This window comes from Elephas maximus, chromosome 8 (genome assembly GCF_024166365.1).
Source record: "Elephas maximus indicus isolate mEleMax1 chromosome 8, mEleMax1 primary haplotype, whole genome shotgun sequence".
Lineage (NCBI taxonomy): Eukaryota > Metazoa > Chordata > Mammalia > Proboscidea > Elephantidae > Elephas > Elephas maximus.
Window position 1 is genome coordinate 22232616 of NC_064826.1, and position 22076 is coordinate 22254691.

The 22076-nt window shown below is 44.8% G+C and overlaps 1 protein-coding gene across 1 annotated transcript in view; it reads right to left on the reverse strand.

The window, feature by feature from the left end:
• Positions 1–21209, reverse strand: part of SND1 (staphylococcal nuclease and tudor domain containing 1) — a 496139-nt gene extending 474930 nt beyond the window's left edge. The window contains exon 1 of the mRNA XM_049894741.1: positions 20893–21209. Coding sequence (XP_049750698.1) covers positions 20893–20970 — 78 coding nt within the window. The 5' untranslated portion in view covers positions 20971–21209. The remainder of the gene's footprint in view (positions 1–20892) is intronic.
• Between the last annotated feature and the right edge of the window lie 867 nt (positions 21210–22076).

Here is a 22076-nt window from a genome sequence, read left to right on the forward strand (position 1 = left end):
TAGGGGCCAACAGCCAACTCTGACCTGTTTGCTGCCTGTTTTTGTACAACCTGTGAGCTAACAATGGTTTTTAAAAACTAGTTAAAAATTATGAATGTGAAATTTTAGATTACTGTTGAAACAATTATACTAAGCATGCTTCCTGATGAACAACAACAACAAAAATGATTGGAAAAAAAATCAAAAGAATATTACATAACATTCGAGAAGTGTATAAAATTCAAATTTCAATGTCCATAAAGTTTTATTGGAAACTCGTGCTCACTTGTTTACATATTGTCTATGGCTGCTCTTAAGCAGCCCTGGTAGTGCAGTGGTTAAGGTGCTTGGCTGCTAACCAAAAGGTTAGCAGTTCAAACCAACCAGCAGCTCCTAGAGAGAAAGTCTGCTTCCATAAGGATGTACAGCCTTGGAAACCCTATGGGGCAGTTCTACTCTGTCTCTACAGGGACACTACGGGTCAGAATTGACCCAATGGCAATAGGTTTGGTTTGATGGTTGCTTTAGGGATGCATTACCCAATAAGTGAGGCAAGCACGTGCTTAGGGCATCAACAAAACAAGGGCACCAGTTGTCCAAAGCAAAGACTCACTGATGTCAAGCAGAGAGGATACAAGGAAAAACGAGTGCCACAGCAGAAGAGAACTGGCAGGGCACTAAATGAAAGTGATACCAGTTCCAGAGCATGAGACTGTGTCGGCTAGAAATAAAGTTGACGCAGGGTCCTGAGGGTGCCTACGTGCAAGGCTGTATAAGCTATGGGCCCCCACCACCTCAACACCTTCATTGACATCTGTCTATTGTCCCTTCCTGTGTAACTGAAACTCCCTGTCTCAGCGAGTCTCTTAAGAGTATACTATTTCTTTCTAATAAACAGGAGGTGGGGATGGGCTGTCTAGTCTAACTCTTGCTGCATTCATCCACTAAAAATGTTATAATCCAGTTCATCTGATTTTGCTAAAAGGGCATACACCACTTTTGCATTCAATCACTAATATTACAGTCACATTTAAAAAGAAGTTACATCATAGATAGCTAAGACACTCAAACACAAAACACGCACACACATACAGACACATGTATATTTATAACTCACATATTCTGTAGAAATGCATGAGTGAACAGAGGAGGGGGCACCACAGATTATCAAGGCTTAGGGCCCTCACATGCCTTAGTCCAGTCCTGATGGCTGCTTCTGCACCACAACAGCAGAGCTGAGTAGCTGTGACAGAGACCCAATGGTCTGCAAAACTTCAAATAGTATCTGGCCCTTTACAGAATAAGCTGATCAGTCTGACATAAAGCATTAAGACAAGAGGGTGAGATATCAATACTTTTTTAGTAGTCTTAGAGTCATTTAGCAAGTGAATAGTGAAAATAAACTGCGGACTACCACTTCAAGTTACACAAGCTGCTCGTTTTTATAATCAGAGAAGGAGCTGTGTCATGGCAATAAGAATTCCATTTCAACCAAAGATGACACAAGGAAGATATAAGCCCAAGAGACAAGGTCCACATAAGCCAGAGACTCCACCAGCCTGAGACCAGAAGAACTACTAGATGTTGTCCAGCTACCACTAATGTGACAGGGAATACAACAGAGAGTCCTGGATGGAGCAGGAGAAAAGTACAGAGCAGAACTCAAATTCACGTAAAAAGACCAGACTTAACGATCTGACAGAGACTGGAGGAATCCCTGGAACTGTGGCCCCCAGAAGTTGTTAACCCAGAACTAAAATCATTCCCAAAGCTCACTCTTCAAAGATTAGACTGGACTATAAAACAAAAAATAATAATCACGAGGAGTGCGCTTCTTAGTTCAGATACACGGGACCAAATGGGCGGATCCTGGCCAGAGGCAGGATCAGAAGGCAGCAAGAGACAGGAACTGGTTGAATGGGCACAAGAAACCCAGGGTGGAAAGGGGGAGTGTGCTGTCACATTGTGGAGATTGTAACTAATGTCACATAACAATGTGTGTGTAAATTTTTATATGAGAAATGAGCTTGAGCTGTAAACTTTCACCTAAAGCACAATTAAAAAAAAAAAAAAAAAGAATCCCATTTCAAAATCTAATCATTATCAGCAGTGACCTTTGAAGTTACTTAACTGGCTCTATTAGCCTCAGTTGCCTCACTTATAAATATTTAAGAATATTCCTAAGAGTTGTTATGAGACCTAAACAAGGGAATAAAGCACTAAGCACAGGGCCCACCCCAAAGGCACAAAAAATAATGGCCATTACTGTTGCTAAAGAAATGGCTCAAAGTGTGGTCTGAAGTAAGGATCGGAAGAGTACAATGTACAATAAAAAAAGATAAACATTTCCTTTGGGGGTACGGATTAAATATCAAAAGCATGGAACTTCTCCCACCACTGAATTCAGGTAGAAGGAATTAAATAAATCACCTGTAATCTAGTTTCTCTGATTTATCAACTAAGATACCTCACTTTCTAGGAAAGTGGGTTTTAGTGCCCATGCCAAATTTCCACCCTCAGAGGTAATGGAAATAAGTATCATCTAAGTCTGTTCTGAACTTCATACTTCACAAAGTGTCTCAGCAATCAAAGACTCAGATGGCCTAGTATAGTGGAACCCCACGAGCTCTGAAATGAGACAATCTTGAGTTTAAACACAACTCGAGCACTCATGGCCTGGGAGGCCTGGAGTGAAAACCATTCTGAGCACTATGATGTTCCCTCATCTATGTTGATGTTGTTTTGCTGTTGTTGTTGTTAGGTGCTGATGAGTCAATTCCAACTCATAGCTACCTCGCGTGACAGAGTAGAGCTGGGTTTCCTAGATTGTAATCTTTACAGGAGCAGACTGCCAGGTCTTTCTCCCACAGAGCCTCTGGGTGAGTTCGAACCATCAATCTTTCCGTTAGCAGCCAAGGACTTAAAGGTTGTACTAGCAGGGCTCCTTCCCTCATGTATAGCTGATAACAGTACTACACCTTCCCTGGGTTATGATTATACAGGTTCACTGTATCATCATTTTACAGATGAGAAAACTGATGTAGTTAGACAATGGCATCAGGGCTACAATACAGGTTCTCCCAGCAGACTTTCCAATAAACCCTAAATACTAAATATATGAGATGAGAACTATGGGCCAAAAAGTTGGTGACTTGCATAAAAGCACCCCACCAGGCCTGTGGCTCAGCTGCGGCACAAGTGCAGCCTCACTGCAGAGGAATTCACTCAATCTCCTCAAAGCCCGCATCAGGCCAGTCTCCAGGACGATGGTCCTCTGCAGAGCCAAGTCCTCACTACCCCACACGGAGCCACAGTGATGCCAAGGACCCCAGAGAACAAGACGTATTTACTCAGAAGTAAGAGAGGAGAACTAGCCATGGATAAGCAAGCAAATGTGAAGTCTCACTGCAGAGAAATCCAGCCCAGTTGCCAAAACTTCAAATTGGGCAACAGTCACATGGTGAATTATAAGTCAACCAAAATTAATTGACTCTAGGCTATAAGGATTTTAGAATATTACTACAGAGAGGGCTCTGAAGCCACTACCAAATGGTTAGGGTCAAGTCCTCAGACTATTTGAGGTAATGGAAAATTACTTCAGTCATCTTTACACTCCTCCCATGTTAAAAACAAAGTCCCTGGGTGGCACAAACGATTAAGCGCTGAACTACCAGATGAAAGGCTGGTGGTTCAGAAGACAGGCCTGGTGATCTGTTTCCAAAAGGTCACAGCCTTGAAAACCCTATGGAGTACAATTCTACTCTGACATACATGGGGTCGCTATGAGCCAGAACCAATTCGAAGGCAACTAACAACATGTTAAAAAAGGAAGCATTTCTGAATTCCCTTTAAAGTGTTATAATATGGGGGGGTAAAAGGTATAAAGAAAGAACAGAAAACCAAACCAAAACAGGCAATAAAAACTACATAGTATTTTCTTAGAGAATGGTGGTACAGGTCAGAGAAAGCAAAATGTGGAGGGTGTGTGTGTAAATGTAGATAACTAGGTGATGTTGACTCTGAATGGCCAGTGAGAACCTATGCTAAACAGTGGTCACGTGCCAAACTGAATATTCTGATAAGAGAAAGGAAGCAAATACATACTACACTATAAGGTTGCATGTATAAACTTTTGGTGAAGAAAGGTATTTTAATTAGGAAATTAAATTAGAAAGTACTTTATTTCAATTCCACACACATACTAAAAGCACATGGAATTTGGGGAGGTGAAAAAACAAGTAAATCCAGCTCAAGGATTATCTTACAGAAATTTAAAAGGAAGTTCAGGAGGTTTCAAAGAGGAGAAGCCTAAAAGTGAGGCATTTTTTTTTTCTTTGAACACTCTGTATTTCTTTCGCATAGAGCTCATCACAGTATTAAAAATGTAATTATACAATTAATTGTTCAATATCAGTCTTCCTTGCTATGCTGGGAGCTCCCTAAGGCCAAGGACCATGTCTATCATGCTCACCATTATAGTCCCAGAGCCCAGAACAACACCAGAGAAAAAGTAAGCATTCAACAATAATTTTTTGAATGAATGAATGGCCTGTTAGGTATCAAGCACAGCACTGGACTCTGGAGAGAAGACATAAAAACAATGAAGACACAGGCCTTGTCCTTAAGCAGCTCACAGCTTTGTGGACTGTGCTGAAGCTAACAAGATCCCTCTCACGTCTTTTCTGCGACTCTGCCAAGTGACAACAGGAAGCCTTCGACTCCTGCACCAAGACCCGGAGGCAAGCATTTTCAATTTCCTCACCTAGTCCTCCCCTCATCTAGGGAGTTTCCACCCTCAGAGTCTGATATCTGTCCAACCTTCTCTCGCTGCCGTCTCCGGTGCAACACCAACTTTCCTTGGCAACATTTCATTCTCCCCTAGGAAGTTTATGTTATTTGTGGCAACAGTTTCTCCCGTCTGCTGCCCTCATCAGTTCTCTTATTATGAGCTGTCGAATTTCCCTTCCATCTCCTTCAAGGATGTCTCACCTAACTCATTTCTAACCACTCGATTATTTCCTGTGAACTGTCAAGCCTACTCTATTCCTCAACAGAAACCACTTCAATCTATATCCCAGACCACTTCTGATGATGCTCCCAATTACCTGTTTGACAGTTAGTTGTCTTCCCACTTCCCTCTGTCACTTCTTGTATCCCCCAAAGGGATCCTCTGTGTCTGGACAAATGGTACCATCTCTTCTACCATTATATTCTCCATGATTCTTCTGTTTATTCTTGTTCAACAGACCAGAATCTCTTGGTGGATTCACACCTCTAAGCCTATATCCAAATATCATGCTGATAAAAACATACTGAGCACATAAACTGGCACCAATGAGAGAGAAACACCATTTCCTTTCATCTCTGAGAAAGGACCAGCTCCCCAAGACCTGTGAGTGGACAGGCCTATGCCCTGCAGAGAGCCCACGGGAGCTCTCACAAGAGAGGCTTTTAACAAGATAACTCAGCTTTCAAGTTGCAGAAGCAGCCTCCTGGCCTCTGGGCTGCGAAAGGGCTCACCTGCCAAGAGTAATAATACATGCAATTACTGCACACAGGATAATAGATCTCAGTGGGACTCCAGGACCCAGACACTCTAGAGAGCCTCCTTCCCCTCACACACACACACAGGAAACATGGGAGGGGCAGAGCCCTAATAGGTAAGCAGAAAACTTTCATTTGGCACCATGACTCGCTGTTTTGGGTTGTTGCCAAAAATAAAAATGTGCCTGGTATTAAAGGTGATAAAGCAATGGATTTTTACCCCGCCTTCCTGGAACATAATTCATAAGGTTTAAAAGTTCACAAATATCACACTAAGTGCATCCCAGAGACTGAATACAAAAATGTAGATACCTCATTTCTCTTTCCTGTCTCTACCACAAATTTCTAGCAACGCTTTGTCATCTTAGGCAAGATGCCTTAACCTGGCACGTTGAATCCAAATTGCTCGCCCCTGCTTTCTAGGACAGCCCTCAGTATTCTCACCTGTACATCACCATTCCTCCTGCCTTTTATCTCATCCTTTTTCATTCCTGTGACTCTGTCAATACCTGTCACCTTACTGTCACCTCAGAAAAGACTGTTAAAACAAATATATCTGATCTAAAAATATCACATCTGATTTTTCCAGCCCATGCATTCTCCAGGGAAGCCATCAGATTACATTCACAAGTTCCCTTCTCCACCCTAAAATAATGCTATTGACTTTGGTTAACAGCAACTTTATACAAGACGAACAATTATAACCCCATCGGCCCTCACATGAACCAGCAACTACACCATCCTGAGACCAGAAGAACTGGATGGTGCCCAGCTATAACCAATGACTGCCCTGACAGGGAACACAACAGAGAACCCCTGAGGGAGCAGGAGAGCAGTGGGATGCAGACCCCAATTCTCATAAGACCAGACTTAATGGTCTGACTGAGACTGGAAGGACCCTGGTAGTCATGGCCCCCAGACCTTCTGTTGCCCCAGGACAGGAACCATTCCTGAAGCCAACTCTTCAGACATGGATTAGAATGGGCAATGGGTTGGAGAGGGATGCTGGTGAGGAGTGAGCTTCTTGGATCAGGTGGACACTTGAGACTATGTTGGCATCTCCTGCCTGGAGGGGAGATGAGAGGGTGGAGGAGGTTAGAAGCTGACAAAAAGGACACGAAAAGAGAGAGTGGAGGGAGAGAGCAGGCTGTTTCATTAGGAGGAGAGTAATTGGGAGTGTGTAGCAAGGTGTATATGGGTTTTTGCGTGAGAGTCTGACTTGATTGGTAAACTTTCACTTAAAGCACAATAAAAATTATTTTTAAAAAAACCCCATCGGGTTTGCGGACCATGGTTTAAGGGGACTTCTAAGTCAATTGGCAAAATAATTCTATTATGAAAACATTCTGCATCCCACTTTGAAATGTGGCATCTGGGGTCTTAAATGCTAACAAGCGGCCATCTAAGATGCATTAATTGGTCTCAACCCACCTGGAGCAAAGAAGAATGAAGAACACCAAGGTCACACGACAACTAAGAGCCCAAGAGACAGAAAGGGCCACATGAACCAGAGACCTACATCATCCTGAGACCAGAAGAACTAGTTGGTGCCCGGCCACAATCGATGACTGCCCTGACAGGGAGCACAACAGAGAACCCCTGAGGGAGCAGGAGATCAGTGGGATGCAGACCCCAAATTCTCATAAAAAGACCATACTTAATGGTCTGACTGAGACTAGAGGAATCCCAGTGGCCATGGTCCCCAAACCTTCTGTTGGCACAGGACGGGAACCATCCCCGAAGAAAATTCATCAGACATGAAAGGGACTGGACAGTGGGTGGGAAAGAGATGCTGATGAAGAGTGAGCTAATAATATCAGGTGGACACTTGAGACTGTGTTGGCATCTCCTGTCTGGAGGGGGGATGGGAGGATAGAGAGAGTGGGAAGCTGGCAAAATTGTCACGAAAGGAGAGACTGGAAGGGGGAGAGCAAGTGGGAGTACGGAGTAAGATGTATGTAAACTTATACGTGACACACTGACTTGAATTGTAAATGTTCACTTGAAGCTCAATAAAAGTTAAAAAAAAAAAAAAAAACCCATCGGCCCAAAGCGTTGCCCAAAATCAGCTCACAACCTGGGGTCCCAAGTCGACGCCACCTACTTTCACCTCAGACATGAGCCCCTCCTGCTCTCAGCCATCCTGTAGAGAAATTTAAGGAGACTAACTACCTGCTCAGCTTTTAAGTAAAAAAAGCCATCTCCTGCCTCTGGGCTGTGAAAGGGTTCACCTGCCAGGAGTAATAAATACGTGCAATTACTGCACACAGTTTATATTTGACTGTTCTTACTAAGCCTCATTAAGCACACATTTTATCACCCAAATCGGGACACTCTGAAGAGCGAAAAGGGGCATAACTGATAATTATTCCAGAAGAACAGGTGTGACCCGCAACAGTCCTGGGCGGCTGGCATGTAAGTCGCCCTATCCTCAGGGTGATGCCAAGGCCAGGCAAGGGGTTCTTACTTGCAAAGGCTAATTTATAAAGCTGATTCTTTATGTTGTTCTTACCTCAGAGACTGGTGATTTGGGGAGACAGCAAGGAGGACCAGTAGACAAACCCCGAACAATCTAGATAACCTGGTCCTCCTTGGGGCAAAACAAAACCAAAACCAAACCCGCTGCCATCAAGTCGATTCCAACTCATAGCAACTCTATACGACAGAGGAGAACTGCCCCACAGGATTTCCAAGGAGCGACTGGTGGATTCGAACTGCTGACCTTTTGGTTAGCAGCTGAGCTCTTAACCACTGTGCCACACTGGGGCAAAATAAATAGGAAATGTTTTACATCGTGGGGAGAACTTTGTTGTAAATACATTAATCTCAAGTTTTGATAAGCGTTTTTCTTGTTGGTGGGGTGGGATAATGAGGGTGCTAAAGGTGGGGACATGAAATGCAGACCAACCCTAAAAGACCAGAAGCTAGAGGGGTGCTGGAGGATAAGGAAAGAGAGGGGACAGAAGAGAAATTTTGCCTGTTGGATTTTTGCCTGCCTGGTCACAACTGTGCCACTGAATACAACTACTATTCATACACAACTGTACTTTTATTTTTGTCAAAGACACTACAGAAAACAAGCACCACTATGACATTATTCATAAAAGATTTTTATACCCTCCCCAAAAAAAGGTTGGAAACCCTAGTGGCATAGTGGTTAAGAGCTACGGCTGCTAACCAAAAGGTCGGCCGTTCGAATTCACCAGGCACTCCCTGGAAACTCTGTGGGGTAGTTCTTCTCTGTCCTATAGGGTCACTATGAGTCGGAATTGACTCAACGGCAATGGGTTTGGTTTTTGGGTTTTAAAAGAAACCTAGAATGAATATAATTTCAAAACTAAAGCCAGTCCTTTAAATTGAATAACTTTACCACCACAAAGACTTACGCAACCTTACTCCTCTCGTTTCGCAGTAGCCAGTTCAATTTTCATCCCCATCTGAGTTGGGGCCTGTCTATTGGAACCGCTGGACCACTAATAACAGCTAATGGTTACCGAATACACGTGCCAGACACTGTGCTAAGCAACCACCCCAGGAGCCGAGTACTGTTACTTTCCTGGTTTTACAGTAAGGTTAGAAGTTGAAGGGGTAAAATTTCCACGCCCAAGGTTATACATCAATGGAGCTAATGATTTGAACCACAGCTGCCCTAGAAAATTAGTTCAGTTCTGCCCCAAAACACAGGTCACTGTTTCCCAAAGTGTGGGCCTGGTTTTCTGTTTAAAAAGAAAAAAAAAAAAAACTTTCAGGTGACACACGATCCCTGTATGTACCAGCATTTAGTAACAGAGGTTCATAAGAACCACTTCCTTTTCAATGCTCTTTCATGCCTTCCAATTAAATAAACCAAGAAAGTTTCATTTGGTGCTAGGACACCTTTAGTACCTCTCTGCACGTGTTACAGGATCCCTTGTGGCACAGTGGTGAAGCGCTATGGCTGCTAATCAAAAGGCTGGCAGTTCAAATCCACCAGCTGCTCCTTGGAACCACTATGGGGCAGTTAAACTCTCTCCTCTAGGGTCACTACGGGTCAGAATCAACTCAATGGCAACGGGTACACCTGCCAGACTTCCTGGTTAGAGAAAGCAAGTCTCAGGCTGGGAGGCCCCTGCAAAACAATAGAATCTGGCTAGAATTTAGTAATGTTTTTATCGTGGGGTTTTTTTTTTTTTAAGGTACTTTCTATTTATGGCAAATAATATGGGTTTTTCCATTTTCAATAGTGAAATTAGGTGTCCTTTCAAAATAATATTTAAATTTAAAAAACAATGGATTGTCAAAAGGATTTTCAAAAACTAGAAGCAGTGTTCAGATATGCCAAAACCACGGCAGTGAGACCCCCGTATCTGGGGCCTGCGGAACGTTGGATAAACCAGCACCAGGTTTGGGATCAGCACTTGGCTGCAAACCAGATTGCTCCAGTCCAGTGAAGTCTCTGCAAGCAATCTAAACCTGATTGTGTTTCCCCATGCAGGATGCTGCCATGCTGACTACCACTAGTACCCCACCTCCTTAGCCAAGAAGAGCAAGAAAAAGAGGAAACGCTACATGTCAGCTATAGGAAAAAGTCAGGTTTCTCTCACATGACTTTGCCTCTCGTCTCCTTCATGTCACCTGCACTTTGGCTAGCAGCAGATTTCCTCAGTCATGGAGCTCTCTGGAACCCAGGAAAAGGTGAAAAGGGCAAAACCAAAGGTAGAACCTATCCTACCTCTCAGTACTTTAACAGTCAAGACCTTAAAACACCTGGAGGCCATCAAGGAATTAAGAAGTAGTTCTTTACTAGGCCCCTGTCCTCCACAAAGAAGACAAGGCAGCTTTGTCTCTACTTTCAAGGGACACTCTTTGGGGGAAGTAAGACTACCAAATATGAAATAATCAATGAGTAATAAAGTATTAAGCTGTACTTTGCCCTAATTTTTACCTAAGGTGAGACCCAGAAGAAATAAGCCAGTGGAAGTATACATAAAGCCCCCCACCAAAAATATCTGACTACAAAGAATAGCAGCAATTGCACTTTGTAGGCATCTATCTTACAGTAATGCTAGCACAAGAACACAAAGATGTATATAAGAACGGCCAGACGGAGCAGCCGGGTTTAGAACAGTGAAAAACCAAAACAGCATACATGGATGGAAAAATGGGTAAGTGATAACACAGCTAAACTGTGGAACACTCCTCAACCATTAAAAAAGAATAAGGTAGATCTATAAATATGACATAGAAAAATAGCCATTATAGTTAATTAGAAAAAGAAAGTTGCAGGACGCTTAACACCCATTGCTGTCAAGTCAATTCCAACTCATTGTGACACTTACAGCATGACTCAATTTCTGTTTCTTTAAAAAAAAAGGGGGGGGTATGTATCGCAATGAAAAATGTTTTGGAAGCAAACATGCCAACTGTTAACTTAGGGGACTGAGAATGGTAGAAAACTGAGGGGTAGAAGGCAGAGACTTCCATATTTAACTTTACATACTTCTATACTATTTGAGGAGCCCTGGTGGCACAGTGGTTAAGAGCTCAGGCCTCTAACCAAAAGGTCGGCAGTTCAAATCCACCAGCCGCTCCTTGGAAACCCTATGGGGCGTGTCTACTCTGTCCTGTAAGGTCGCTATGAGTCGGAATCCACTCAATGGCAATGGATTTTATGCTATTTGAAGTTTCATAAGCAAAATCTGGAAACCCTGGTGGTGTACTGGTTAAGTGCTAAGGCTGCTAACCAAAAGGTTGGCAGTTCGAATCCACCAGGTGCTCCTTGGAAACTCTATGGGGCAGTTCTACTCTGTCCTATAGGGTGGCTATGAGTCGGAATCGACTTGAAGGCAAACAGGTTAAGCAAAATTTAAGTTCGAAATTTAAATATCAATAATTATTAAATGACTAAGACTGGAGACATCCATATGAATGTTTTGAAAGACTTCAGGGATGAACTGGAAAACTGTTGGCCAAAATGGGGAAAGGCCACCAAGGGAACTGTGAATGTGACCCCAATCACAAGGACTTTGAAGACCTGAGAACTACAAGGCAATTTTGTTTTCACATTAGACAAGCTAGTGGGATAAAAATAAATACTAAGACCACCAAGGAGGTCATTTTGGTTTTTTTTGTTGTTGTTAAGAATGGGGCTTATAAAAATGAAACAGGACAGATATAAACAGACAGTTCAACCAAAAGGCAAAAGTGTGTGGCTCCTTGGAACTACAAGAACAGAAAAAGAACTCAAATCTTCATGCTTCTAGATGACACTAGCGACTTGCACAGTCATGATGTGCCAAGTCACCAGTGCCAGGTCATAGGAAGATGTTGGGAATCCATGCAAATAGAAGGGGAAGTGGCTGATGAGTGGTGAAGTGAGCATATGGCCTAAATCAGACATTAAAACAACAACTTCTCAGCTGCCAGTTATGACCCAGCAACAGGATATCAGAGTCACTATAAATGGATCCCTGAGGACGTCAGCCAAATGTATCAAGCCGCAGATTAATAGCAAAGCAAAATGGCTTGGGATTTTGGTGTGTATGTTTTCACCACAATTAACAACAACAAAAATGTCCTGGGAAAGCATCAAAAGAGGGACCAAAGAAAAAAAAGAGAGAGAGAGCAGGAGAGAAACCACTATTCTCCCTTGGTATCAAACCTGGGAGCATCTGCCCCCGAACACACACTTCATGCATCATCTGTGTCCTGTCCTTTTAACTGCAGACAGTATAGGAGTTAAGCAAGGTCAGTGGGTCCCAAACTGACTTTTTCATAATCTCCTGCGGGGCGGGGGCGAGAAGGGAGGTTAAAATACAGATTCCCCAGTGCCAAACTCCAGGGATTTTAATTCAGTGCCTCTGAAAGGCCCTTCTAGGTGGTCCTGATGCAATGACCCATTTAGGAAATCTCTGGCCTCTTTCTCTAAACCTACTCCCACAAAAGATTTAAGAAGGTTTACAATAAAAACTAAACAAACTCAAAAGAAAAGAAATCATCTGAGGAACTACCAAGAATAGAATAAGATGATCCCTGTACTTGAGCATTAAATGGAAGTGGAAAGGGTCTGGGGAAAAAAAAGGAGGCTCTGGTTTCCAAGCATAGAACCCAGAACCCTATCACACCCCACACTCATGCAGAGCTGGGCACAGACTCTACCCAAGAGCTACAAGTTCCCGGAGTTCCCTCTTCATCCCTCCCCTTCTGGAGTCAGGACCTGCAGGTCCAGGAGAATGGCAGGCTGTTCTGAAGCAGAGGTGGGACTGGGCCATGAAATGTACTGGCACCATGTTCCCAGTCCAAAGTCACCACTCCCACTAATCTATCCTGATCCCACTATTGAAAAGAAACCAGGAACCTCCCTTACTTCTCTTCACCCTCTACTTCCTCCACCATCCAATCGCTTAGTCTAATTCAAAGCCCAACACTCTCTATTCTTCCACGCTAGAAAGCAAGATTTCAAAGAGTCTAACTAAAGAAAAACTAAACCAGTTGCTATCAAGTCATTCGGACTCATGGCGACCCCATGTGTTCAGAGTAGAACTGTGCTCCTTTCAACTGGTTTACCTTCTCCAAGAAACCAAGCAAGGGGAAGAGAAAACAAGCTTCCTGCAGAATAAGCACCAATTCACACTCAAGACTGTCATAATGTGTAAGATCTCCCAGCTTTGTTTCATCAGGCCTAATACACATTAATGTAGGGTTTCTTACCCAATCGCAGCCTTTCAGGACTGGAAGGAGCTTAGAGACTATGAGTCCAGTGACTTCATTTTAGAGAAAAGGAAAGAGGCTAACCCAACATCACCCAGATGGAGAATGGCAGTGCCTGGGCTAGGATTTGTGTCCCCTGACTCCCAGGCCAATGATCTCTCCTCCCTGGTAGCCTGCTCCCCAGTGACAACGGTAATAAATAAGATCTGTTAACCTTAAGCACAGGTTCCCCAAGTCTCTCCAACTCCTCTACTACATGTGAGGTTGGTGTTACAAGTCTGTCCCAAGCAGAGTACTTCCTTCCCATATAAACAGAATTTAAAGCACCTCAAAACTTGCTGAGGCATAATGAGAGGTGACGGTGCCTTCAAAGTCACTCTTCACAAGGACAGATATGGGGAAACTGTGCCAATTCAAAAATGACACTTGAAAATGACATCTAAACTTTCACTAGGTTTATTTTTCCTGTAAGTAGCTTCATAGAGGGTTAGCAAAAGAGAAGACAACCCTAATGAGACAGACTGACACAGTGGCTGTAACACTGGGCTCAAACATAGCAACGACTAATTGTGAGGGTGGCGCAGGACTGGACAGTGTTTCTTTCTGTTGCACATAGGGTCATTATGAGTCAGGACAGACTCGATGGCACCTAACAACAAAATTGCTTCACTTCCTTATTTTTTAAAAATGCCAACTGAAACCACTGTTCATTTTTTTCTTAAACATTAGCAGTAAGTGAGAAAAATATAACATTAGTTTATCATATTGCGCCTCGCTGGAAATAAGTGAAATCCCACAACACTCCATCTGTACCAAATGCTCACAACCTGTGATTCTGCATCAATTTCTGCTGTAAAAGCAAAAAGCATATGTCAGTCTCCCAAGAGAGGAAGTGGCAACAGAAACTGGGTGTGTATCCATCTCTCGGCAAGAAATAAAAAAAGCTACATAGCCCAGTAAGAGTTAGTCCCTTTATTTCATTCCTTTTCCCTGATAAGGCAAAGAACTTCCTATACTAATTTAGCTATGCTCTTCCTTGGAGCACAGGGTCACTGCGAGTCAAAAGTAACTGGACGGCAATGGATTTGATTTGTTTTTTTTCCTTGGAGAAATGAAATAAAATAAATCCAAAGGCCAAACCCTGAAATATATCCACTGCGCCCCCTGCTAGACCACACCTGTCATTTGGATAGCTAGTCCATGCCAAGAAATAAGTGCACCACAGGTCCTAGAATCTTCTTACCCAGATTCAAAAGCCTGGCCAATTTTCCCTTTTGAACCTAGAAACAGAAACTAAAATTTTCACCTATTTCCCAAATTTTACTTTCCAAGTAAACTGGAGCATAACCAAACCAGTTGCCGTCAAGCTGGCTCCAACTCAGGGCGACCCCACGGGTGTCACAGTAGGACTGTGCTTCACAGGGTCTTCAATGGATAATTTTTCAGAAGTAGATCACCAGGCCTTTCTTCCAAGGTGCTAACCTTTTGTATAGCAGCTGAGCACATTAACTGTTTGCACCACCCAGGGACTCCAAACTGGAGCATTTAAATCCAAGAACTCATTGCCGTAGAGTCAATTCCGACTCATGGTGATTCCCTAAGACAGGGCAGAACTGCCCCAGAGTTTCCAAGGCTGTAATTCTTTATGGAAGCAGACTGCCACATCTTCCTCCCACAGAGCAGCTGATGGGTTCGAACTGCCCACGTTTTGGTTAGCAGCTGAGCTCTTAACCACTGCTCCACATCACCAAATCATCAGTCTACTGTTACCAGCACTGGTCCGCCTGGCCTCAGGGGTTCCCACCCATGTTACCCAAGCCACTCTGTGTGTGGGCTAGTCCCTTCCTGACGGTTAGCTGAGTTCTGAAGCACGCTACTTTGCTTTTCCATCAACAATGTTAGCTAAAGCTTGCTAGGCTAAAAGTGTAGGCAGAGGCCAAAGTAGCAGTAAATTCCATGTGGTAACCAAATTCTAGCAGAAGTATCAACACTGACAAGTTCTAGACGCTAAAGCCGGCATTGAGCCTGCTCAGCATTTATCTTTTCATCCAGGTCCCTTAGGAATATACAGGACTGGCTGAAAGGAAGTCAGAAAACCTTAATCTTGGTAAGAAACATGAATATGGCTAAGAGAGTATTTTTTTTCTTACCAGTCACCCATTCTTTACTTTTATACAGTGTATTTATGTCAGCTACTGAGCTCACTAGAATATAATGACCACCTCCACTGCCTTTCTGCTCCTTATCATACTTATATGCAAATATTAATAACCCAGGTTAAACTCATACCATTTATGTGGGACACTGAATTTTTTAAGAAATTGAAGAGGTACTATAAAATCACTGAAGACTACTCATTAATGGAAACCTCAGGGACTTTGCACTTGCTGTTCCCTCTACCAAGAACACACCTCCCCTATGGTTGGCTCTTTGATGTCCATCAGATCTTAACTGAAATGCCACCTTCTGCGAGAAGCCTTTCCCAAACACTCTAAATAAAGGAGCCATCTCCTCTCCTACCCCAAACCACCCTATCTCACTACCCTACTTCAAATCAGTACCTTAAATTCTCATGCTCATGCTCTTTTCTTGTTTACTTGTTTACTGTCTGTCACCTCCACGAGCCGTGAGGGCAGGAATCTGGTCTTTTTTTAACCACTGTACCTCCAATGCCCAGAACAGAGCTTGACACATAGCAATCAATATTTATTGATTTATAATCAATTAATATTTGTTCAAGGAAAAAATGAAATGCAGCTGCTTCTCCTTCTACTTCATCAGTCAGTGTGTAGCAGCAGCCCCTGTTTGCATGACTAGAGCCAAATGGACTCTTCCTTTTCCCAGAAAAAACTGACAGAAAGCCTTTAAGACACAGTAACTTAGTGTTCCTTTACCTCCAATTGTGATTGAAAGCTAACATGCTTACCTGCTGGGAAGTGGGCAATTTTAAGACTGCAGGGAAAAGCCTTCCATCCTATCCTACCTATTTCTTTGCAAATGGCTCCACTAAAATATTGTTATTCAGCTACCTTGTTCTTGGAGTAACAGGATAAGGGGATTTTAAGTAGCTCAGGAAAGGGTTTTTGTTCCCCTTAACAGTCTGCATGTGCTAAGTGCACGAAGGAAAAAGCAGATCAACAGACTACTCTGTCTTCACTGTGCTGTTGAAAGACACATACTTCTGAGCTCAGAAACCTAAAAAACACTTAGCTACAATGAACTGAATTATAGGTAGCATTTCCTATGCCTGTGCACTGAGGAAATTTCCACTAAGCTACTCACCAGTAAGTCTACATCTCGCTTTATATCAACCTGGCAGCACAAGTCCTTTCAAAGGAGAAAGTTATGGCCGACTCCTCCTTCAGGCGCCCCTTTGCCTTAGTCACCGAGGGGGAACCATGGTTTTCAGCATAGAGCAGAAGCCTGGCAGAGGGAGTTTTTCCCCTTCTGTGGGGACTCAATAGGGCGGACACTGGGGTTTGGCAGCATCCTCCCTTTGGCCTTCCACACCATAGGCAGAAGATGAGCTGCCTCCATGGTTGTCTCTGATACAGAAGATTCAAGAACTGTGGCTGATTCACTGTGCTGTTGCGAAAGCAGCCAGCGTGCACCTGCTTGAAAAGACATGCAAACATATGGAGATAGAAGGAAGAAGGAAACATTAGGGTGAAAACAGATAGAAGAGGGCTCTCTCCCCAAAATAGAAAGTAACTAAAACCAATTGCTGCCGACTGATTCCAACTCATGGTGACCCCACAAGTTTTCCATAGGGCTTTCAATGGCTGATTTTTCAGAAGTAGATTACCAGGCCTTTCTTCCAAGGCACCTCTGGGAAGACTCAAACCACAACCTTTCCATTAGCAGCTGAGCTTGTTAACCATCTGTACCACCCATGACCTCCTAAAAAAGGTAAGCCAGGTCAGTAAAAGCAGGGGAAATGGCCATCTCCAACATGCTAAGTGGAGCGACTGAATTTCATAGTAAATACCCCAAGACTTCTCCCAACCTCATCTATTGAACTTCTGTTGACAATATTCTGCTATAGCCAAAGAAGGCCTAGCAAGCTATTCAAAGAAATCCAGTTTAAATCCTTCAGAGTTTACAGAAAATTAGATTTGACAGAAACAATTACCTACCCATGTTATATTTTGTCTGCCCACATACTTGCCAGTCTCATCTCAACTACAATAAATATAAACCCCCCTTCAGTTTTTGCATCATCCTCACTGCCTCTGCAGTAGGATAGCTCCAAAATACTTCTGTCGACTGACTGCCCACTTCCTCCTTAAACACACTGCAGAGCCAACTCTGTCCCTTCACCCCCACTCTCATTAGCAGACACAGCCTCTACCATCACCATCACTTTAAAAAAGAGGTGAAACGCAAAGATTTTTACAACTCGATCCCTAAGCTCTTTCTTCAATCTTAAAAAAAAGTAACACAGGGTATAGAGCATCAGACTTTTAATCTGAGGGTCCAGGGTTCATGTTCCTGTTCAAGTGCTCTTTCATTCCACAATAAACTGTTAAATAAATTAATAAAAACTAAGACACAGCCCCCCCACCAAAAAAGAAAAAAAAAAGTAGAGCAGGACTTAGTAGGATTGCATGGCAGAGACCAGAAGAAATCTGCACCTTCCATGGTGCCACAAGGAGTCCCTGGGTGGCACAAATGGTTAAGTGCTTGACTACTAGCTGAAAGGTAGGTGGTTCAAACCCACGCAGAAGATGGAGAGACAGGCCTGGAGATCTGCTTCCAAAAGGTCACAGCCTTGGAAATCCTATGGAACAGTTCTACTCTGCACACATGGGGTAGCCATGCATTGGAATCAACTCGGGGGCAACTAACAACAACAATGGCCCTACGACCATTTCTTCTGCCATCAAAAAAGGACTCTTCCTCCCCAATGCAGCAAACCTCAGCCCCAGACATGCCTGAGTCCAGACAACCCCGGAGGGCTCGTGATGAAAAGCACACCTGCTTAGTCCTGCTCCAGTTTCTGCCTTTCTCTCCCAGAGGGCAGAAAAGCAATGACTACTGTTTCCCTCGCCATCAAACTATTTCTTTCTCACTTTCCTCTGTCATAGAGCTCCATCTTCCTTTGTAGAGTTCTTACAAAGCAGTTCCTAGTACCACTGAAAACAATTACTCTCCAGGAAAATACAACTTTGCTTAGCAGAAGAGCTCTGCACAGAGCAATTTACCAGTGGCCGATTTTTCATTCCAGACAAGGCTTCTAAGCCTGGCACAAACCTGCCTGTCATTGTGCAGTTCACTGGGCTTCCCTCCTTCAATGCTCCCACTAATCCTTGCCTGTAACTCACCCACCCAACCCCCTGCAGTATGGTCACAGAAAAACAGCAGTACAAACTGCTCAAATCACTGAACTTGAAATGCCTCCTCCTAAACTCAAACGTCTTCCACACAACACTCCTATGCGCACAACACTACAAGCACCAAATGAAGTCACTTACCACAATAACAGCTCCTGGACAAGACAAGGAGTAACATCTAATCTCTTCTCAACTCAATTACAGTCAGCTTGACTTTCCTGCAATTCTGTGGCAGCATCATGGACCCCACCCTCCTCCATGTTATAAACTCATGTCCTGGAGTCAGAGGCAGCAGAATACGACAGTTACAAGCACGTGTTTTGGCAGACAGGCCAGGGGTTAAGACCAGCTCTGCCTCTTATTACTGATGAAAAGTGCCTGTCCTTGAGTAAGTGCCTTATTCTTTCTAAACCTCAGATCACAGATTCCAACTCGTAGTGGCTCCGAAGGGTTTCCAAAGCCACAAATCTCTACTGAATCAGACTGCCACATCTTTCTCCCATGGAGCCACTGGTGGTTCTGAACCACTGACCTTTCTATTAGCAGTTGATTGCTTTAACCACTGAGCCAAGGGGGCTCCTAAATTACACATCTGTAAAACATAGCCAACAATCTACTTGACGGTGTTATAAATGAGATAATATAACTAGAATACTCAGCCCAAGACATGACACAATAAACAAGCTGTTCATTTTTGTCAATATTCAGTATCTGTGGGGTAATCTGTGAGCAGCCACCATTACCTCATAGAATCTAGATGCCCCGGAAGCCTCCAGCATCTGGTAGAAGCAAAAATATGTGCAGCCTCATTCCACTCCCACCCTACAAATGAGAGGGGACTTTAAGGAAACTTCAAGCTCTGGCAAAGGAGAAAACTCTAAAAGATCCACTCAGCAATGCCAATCCCACCAACAGACAACCCAGCGATGTTTTGTTCCTATGGTGAAGGGAAAGATCAGTGCAAATAAAAAAGCGAACAAACGAGGAGCCACTTCAGGATAATCCTTTAAGGGGTCAGGTCAATATTTCAGAGGAAACCACACATGGACCTTGGAAATTCCCTTCTCATTCCGTTTCTGATAAATTCTGACTCTCCATTATGTGTAAATGAAGAAAAGGCAATATCAAAAGCCCCAAGGATCTCAGCTGGTGACAAAATATTACCTAAGAAATGAATATATGAAAGCTAGGGACAAAACACACCACGAAATCGAATTTGCACACACACAAGCTGCCGAACATTTTAATCCTTTGAAAGACAATAGGCAAAGATGTTTTTTAAACTTTCTACAACAGCAAAAATTGCAAAGCTTTGGGAGAAACGGCGTCATATGGGTATTTGCTGTTCCAGATGGAAAAGTCAGAACTGCAAAACTGAAATGAAATCTAGAAGTTTGTGGTCATCGCCACCAGAAAACCTGTTAACAACCAAAAAATGCCAGGTTCCAACACTTGGGACTGTTGGTGAGATGACACCAGGAGGTTAGTGAAAATTAGAGCTCATACTACAAAATTATCATGGTAATGAGGGTAACTTCTTAAAAGTGAACTTCATGAGGTTTTAAATTCTAAAGTCACAAATGCAGGGACTGGGGGAATATGAATCGGGCCCTGAACTGGGAGCCAGAACATTTGGGCTCTGGTCCTGGCTTCAACCCAAAGCACCATGTGATCTTAGACAAGTCACTTGCCCTCTTTTAAACTCTTTATCTGGGGTGTGGGGGGCGGGGGGGGGGGACAATAATGATCGCTAAGATTCCAGCTGGCCTAAATTCTAGGAAGAGGACCACGAGGGTCAGCTCTTAAAACTACAGACCTGACATGATCGGCGAAGGGAAAAAACGGACACACAGGGCCAGAAAGCAAGAAAACTTGAAGTTAACTGAGCGCAGGTGAGCAGAAAAGCTTCAGGATGTCCAAGTACTCCTAGGGCTCCAGGAAAGACCGGATGTCAGGGTTTGAGAAGCAAAAGCATCTTGAAAAACTACAAACTGCTCAGCAGATGTCAAAATAGACAGGGAGAATGGAAAGACAGATATCCACGAATTCTCTCCGCTAGTCAATCAGCAGTCGATCTGCCCCGGTAAACAGCCAGGAGATCGAGTGCGGCGACCACAGAAATCACTGTGACCCCTGATGCCAGGGTGTCCGCAAGACAAGGACCAAGGGGGCGTCCGTGTCGAGTTCCGTCTAGAGAGGGGGTTGGAAGAAGGAGTCCACAGTGGCAAAGGGGTACAGGAAAGGGGATCTGGGAGACCAAGTAGGCTAGCGGGAGGGGAAGAGAAGCCAGAGTCCGACCTCGCCCGGAGGCGGGCGGAGAGGACGGTGTCCAGGGCCCCGCTCTCACCATCTTGACGATGCCCCGCTGCACGGTGGGGACCGCGGGTCCCCCGGAGGAGCCGCCGGTCTGCACGGAGGAGGCCATGTGTGGAGATGGAAAGGTAGCGAGTGGGGCGGCCGACCGGACTGGAGGTGTCAGTGTGGGTGTCGGTGTTGGCGAAAGGCCGCCGCGGCGAGGGGCAGGCGGGCGACCGGCTGCGGGTGATGGACGGGACAGACGCGCTGGGCACTCACAGAGCAGCAGCGGGACTGGTAGCGAAAGAGGAGACGCGATCACCGCCGCCGCCGCCACACGTTCTACTCGCCGCGCAAGCGTGCCAGAGCACCGCTGCTCTCTGGCCAATAGGCGCCCAGAGCCTGCCGGACCTCAAGCCAATAGGCGCCCTGCTCGCTGAGCCCCGCCCCTTGGTCCTCAAACGAGTGGAGAACTCCGGGAAGCGCTGAGAGAACTGATTTGCGGTGACAGGCCAAGTATGGGGCGGGACTTCCGGGGCAGCCGAAGTAGGTACTGTCGGGAGGTGTAGTGGGAAGGAAAGGACACGTCAGCATCTGGCCGCTGGGCGCGAGGAGCCATGGGAGCCCCGGGGGCGGGATCGGCCGCGCCCTCCTGTCTGGCCTCGCCCATTGCGCCCCGCCCCGAGGGCAGCCAGGGAGTCCACGTGGACGCGGGCGCCCCAGGTGGATTTTCCCAGAGTGGAGGGTGGACTGAGAGGTCCACAGGGCCTTAGCTGGAAGCCTACGAGGCCGAGTTCTGGAGGGATCGCAGTGCTGGCTGCACGCCCAGTTCCGACATTTTCCCTCAGCTAAAAGTATGGGGAGACCTTGGGAAAGTTCTGTTGGCCTCGATGCGGATAGTGCCCAAGCGTCCTCTCTGCTGTCGGGAGCGGGTATCTCCCCGGCATTTGTGTCGCGCTTCTGAGCCCTCGATTGATGTTTGTTGATGAAAGGAATAAATTTCTCTCAGAGGGGTGACATGTCCTGTACACGGGGGAGAATGACCCTTGTTCTTTCACCCTTTCCCAGCTGCTGCAATGAAGTTAGGAAAAACCTGGCTCCCCGCTCACTCTCCCTGGATCTTGAGGAGGCAGGCCCTGACCGAGTGTGGTGAGTCCCGCTGCCTCCAACCGCCCGATGCAGCCCCAGCTGTTTGAGTAAAGGGATGGAGGCGGGCGGAGGGGGCGTGCAGGACCA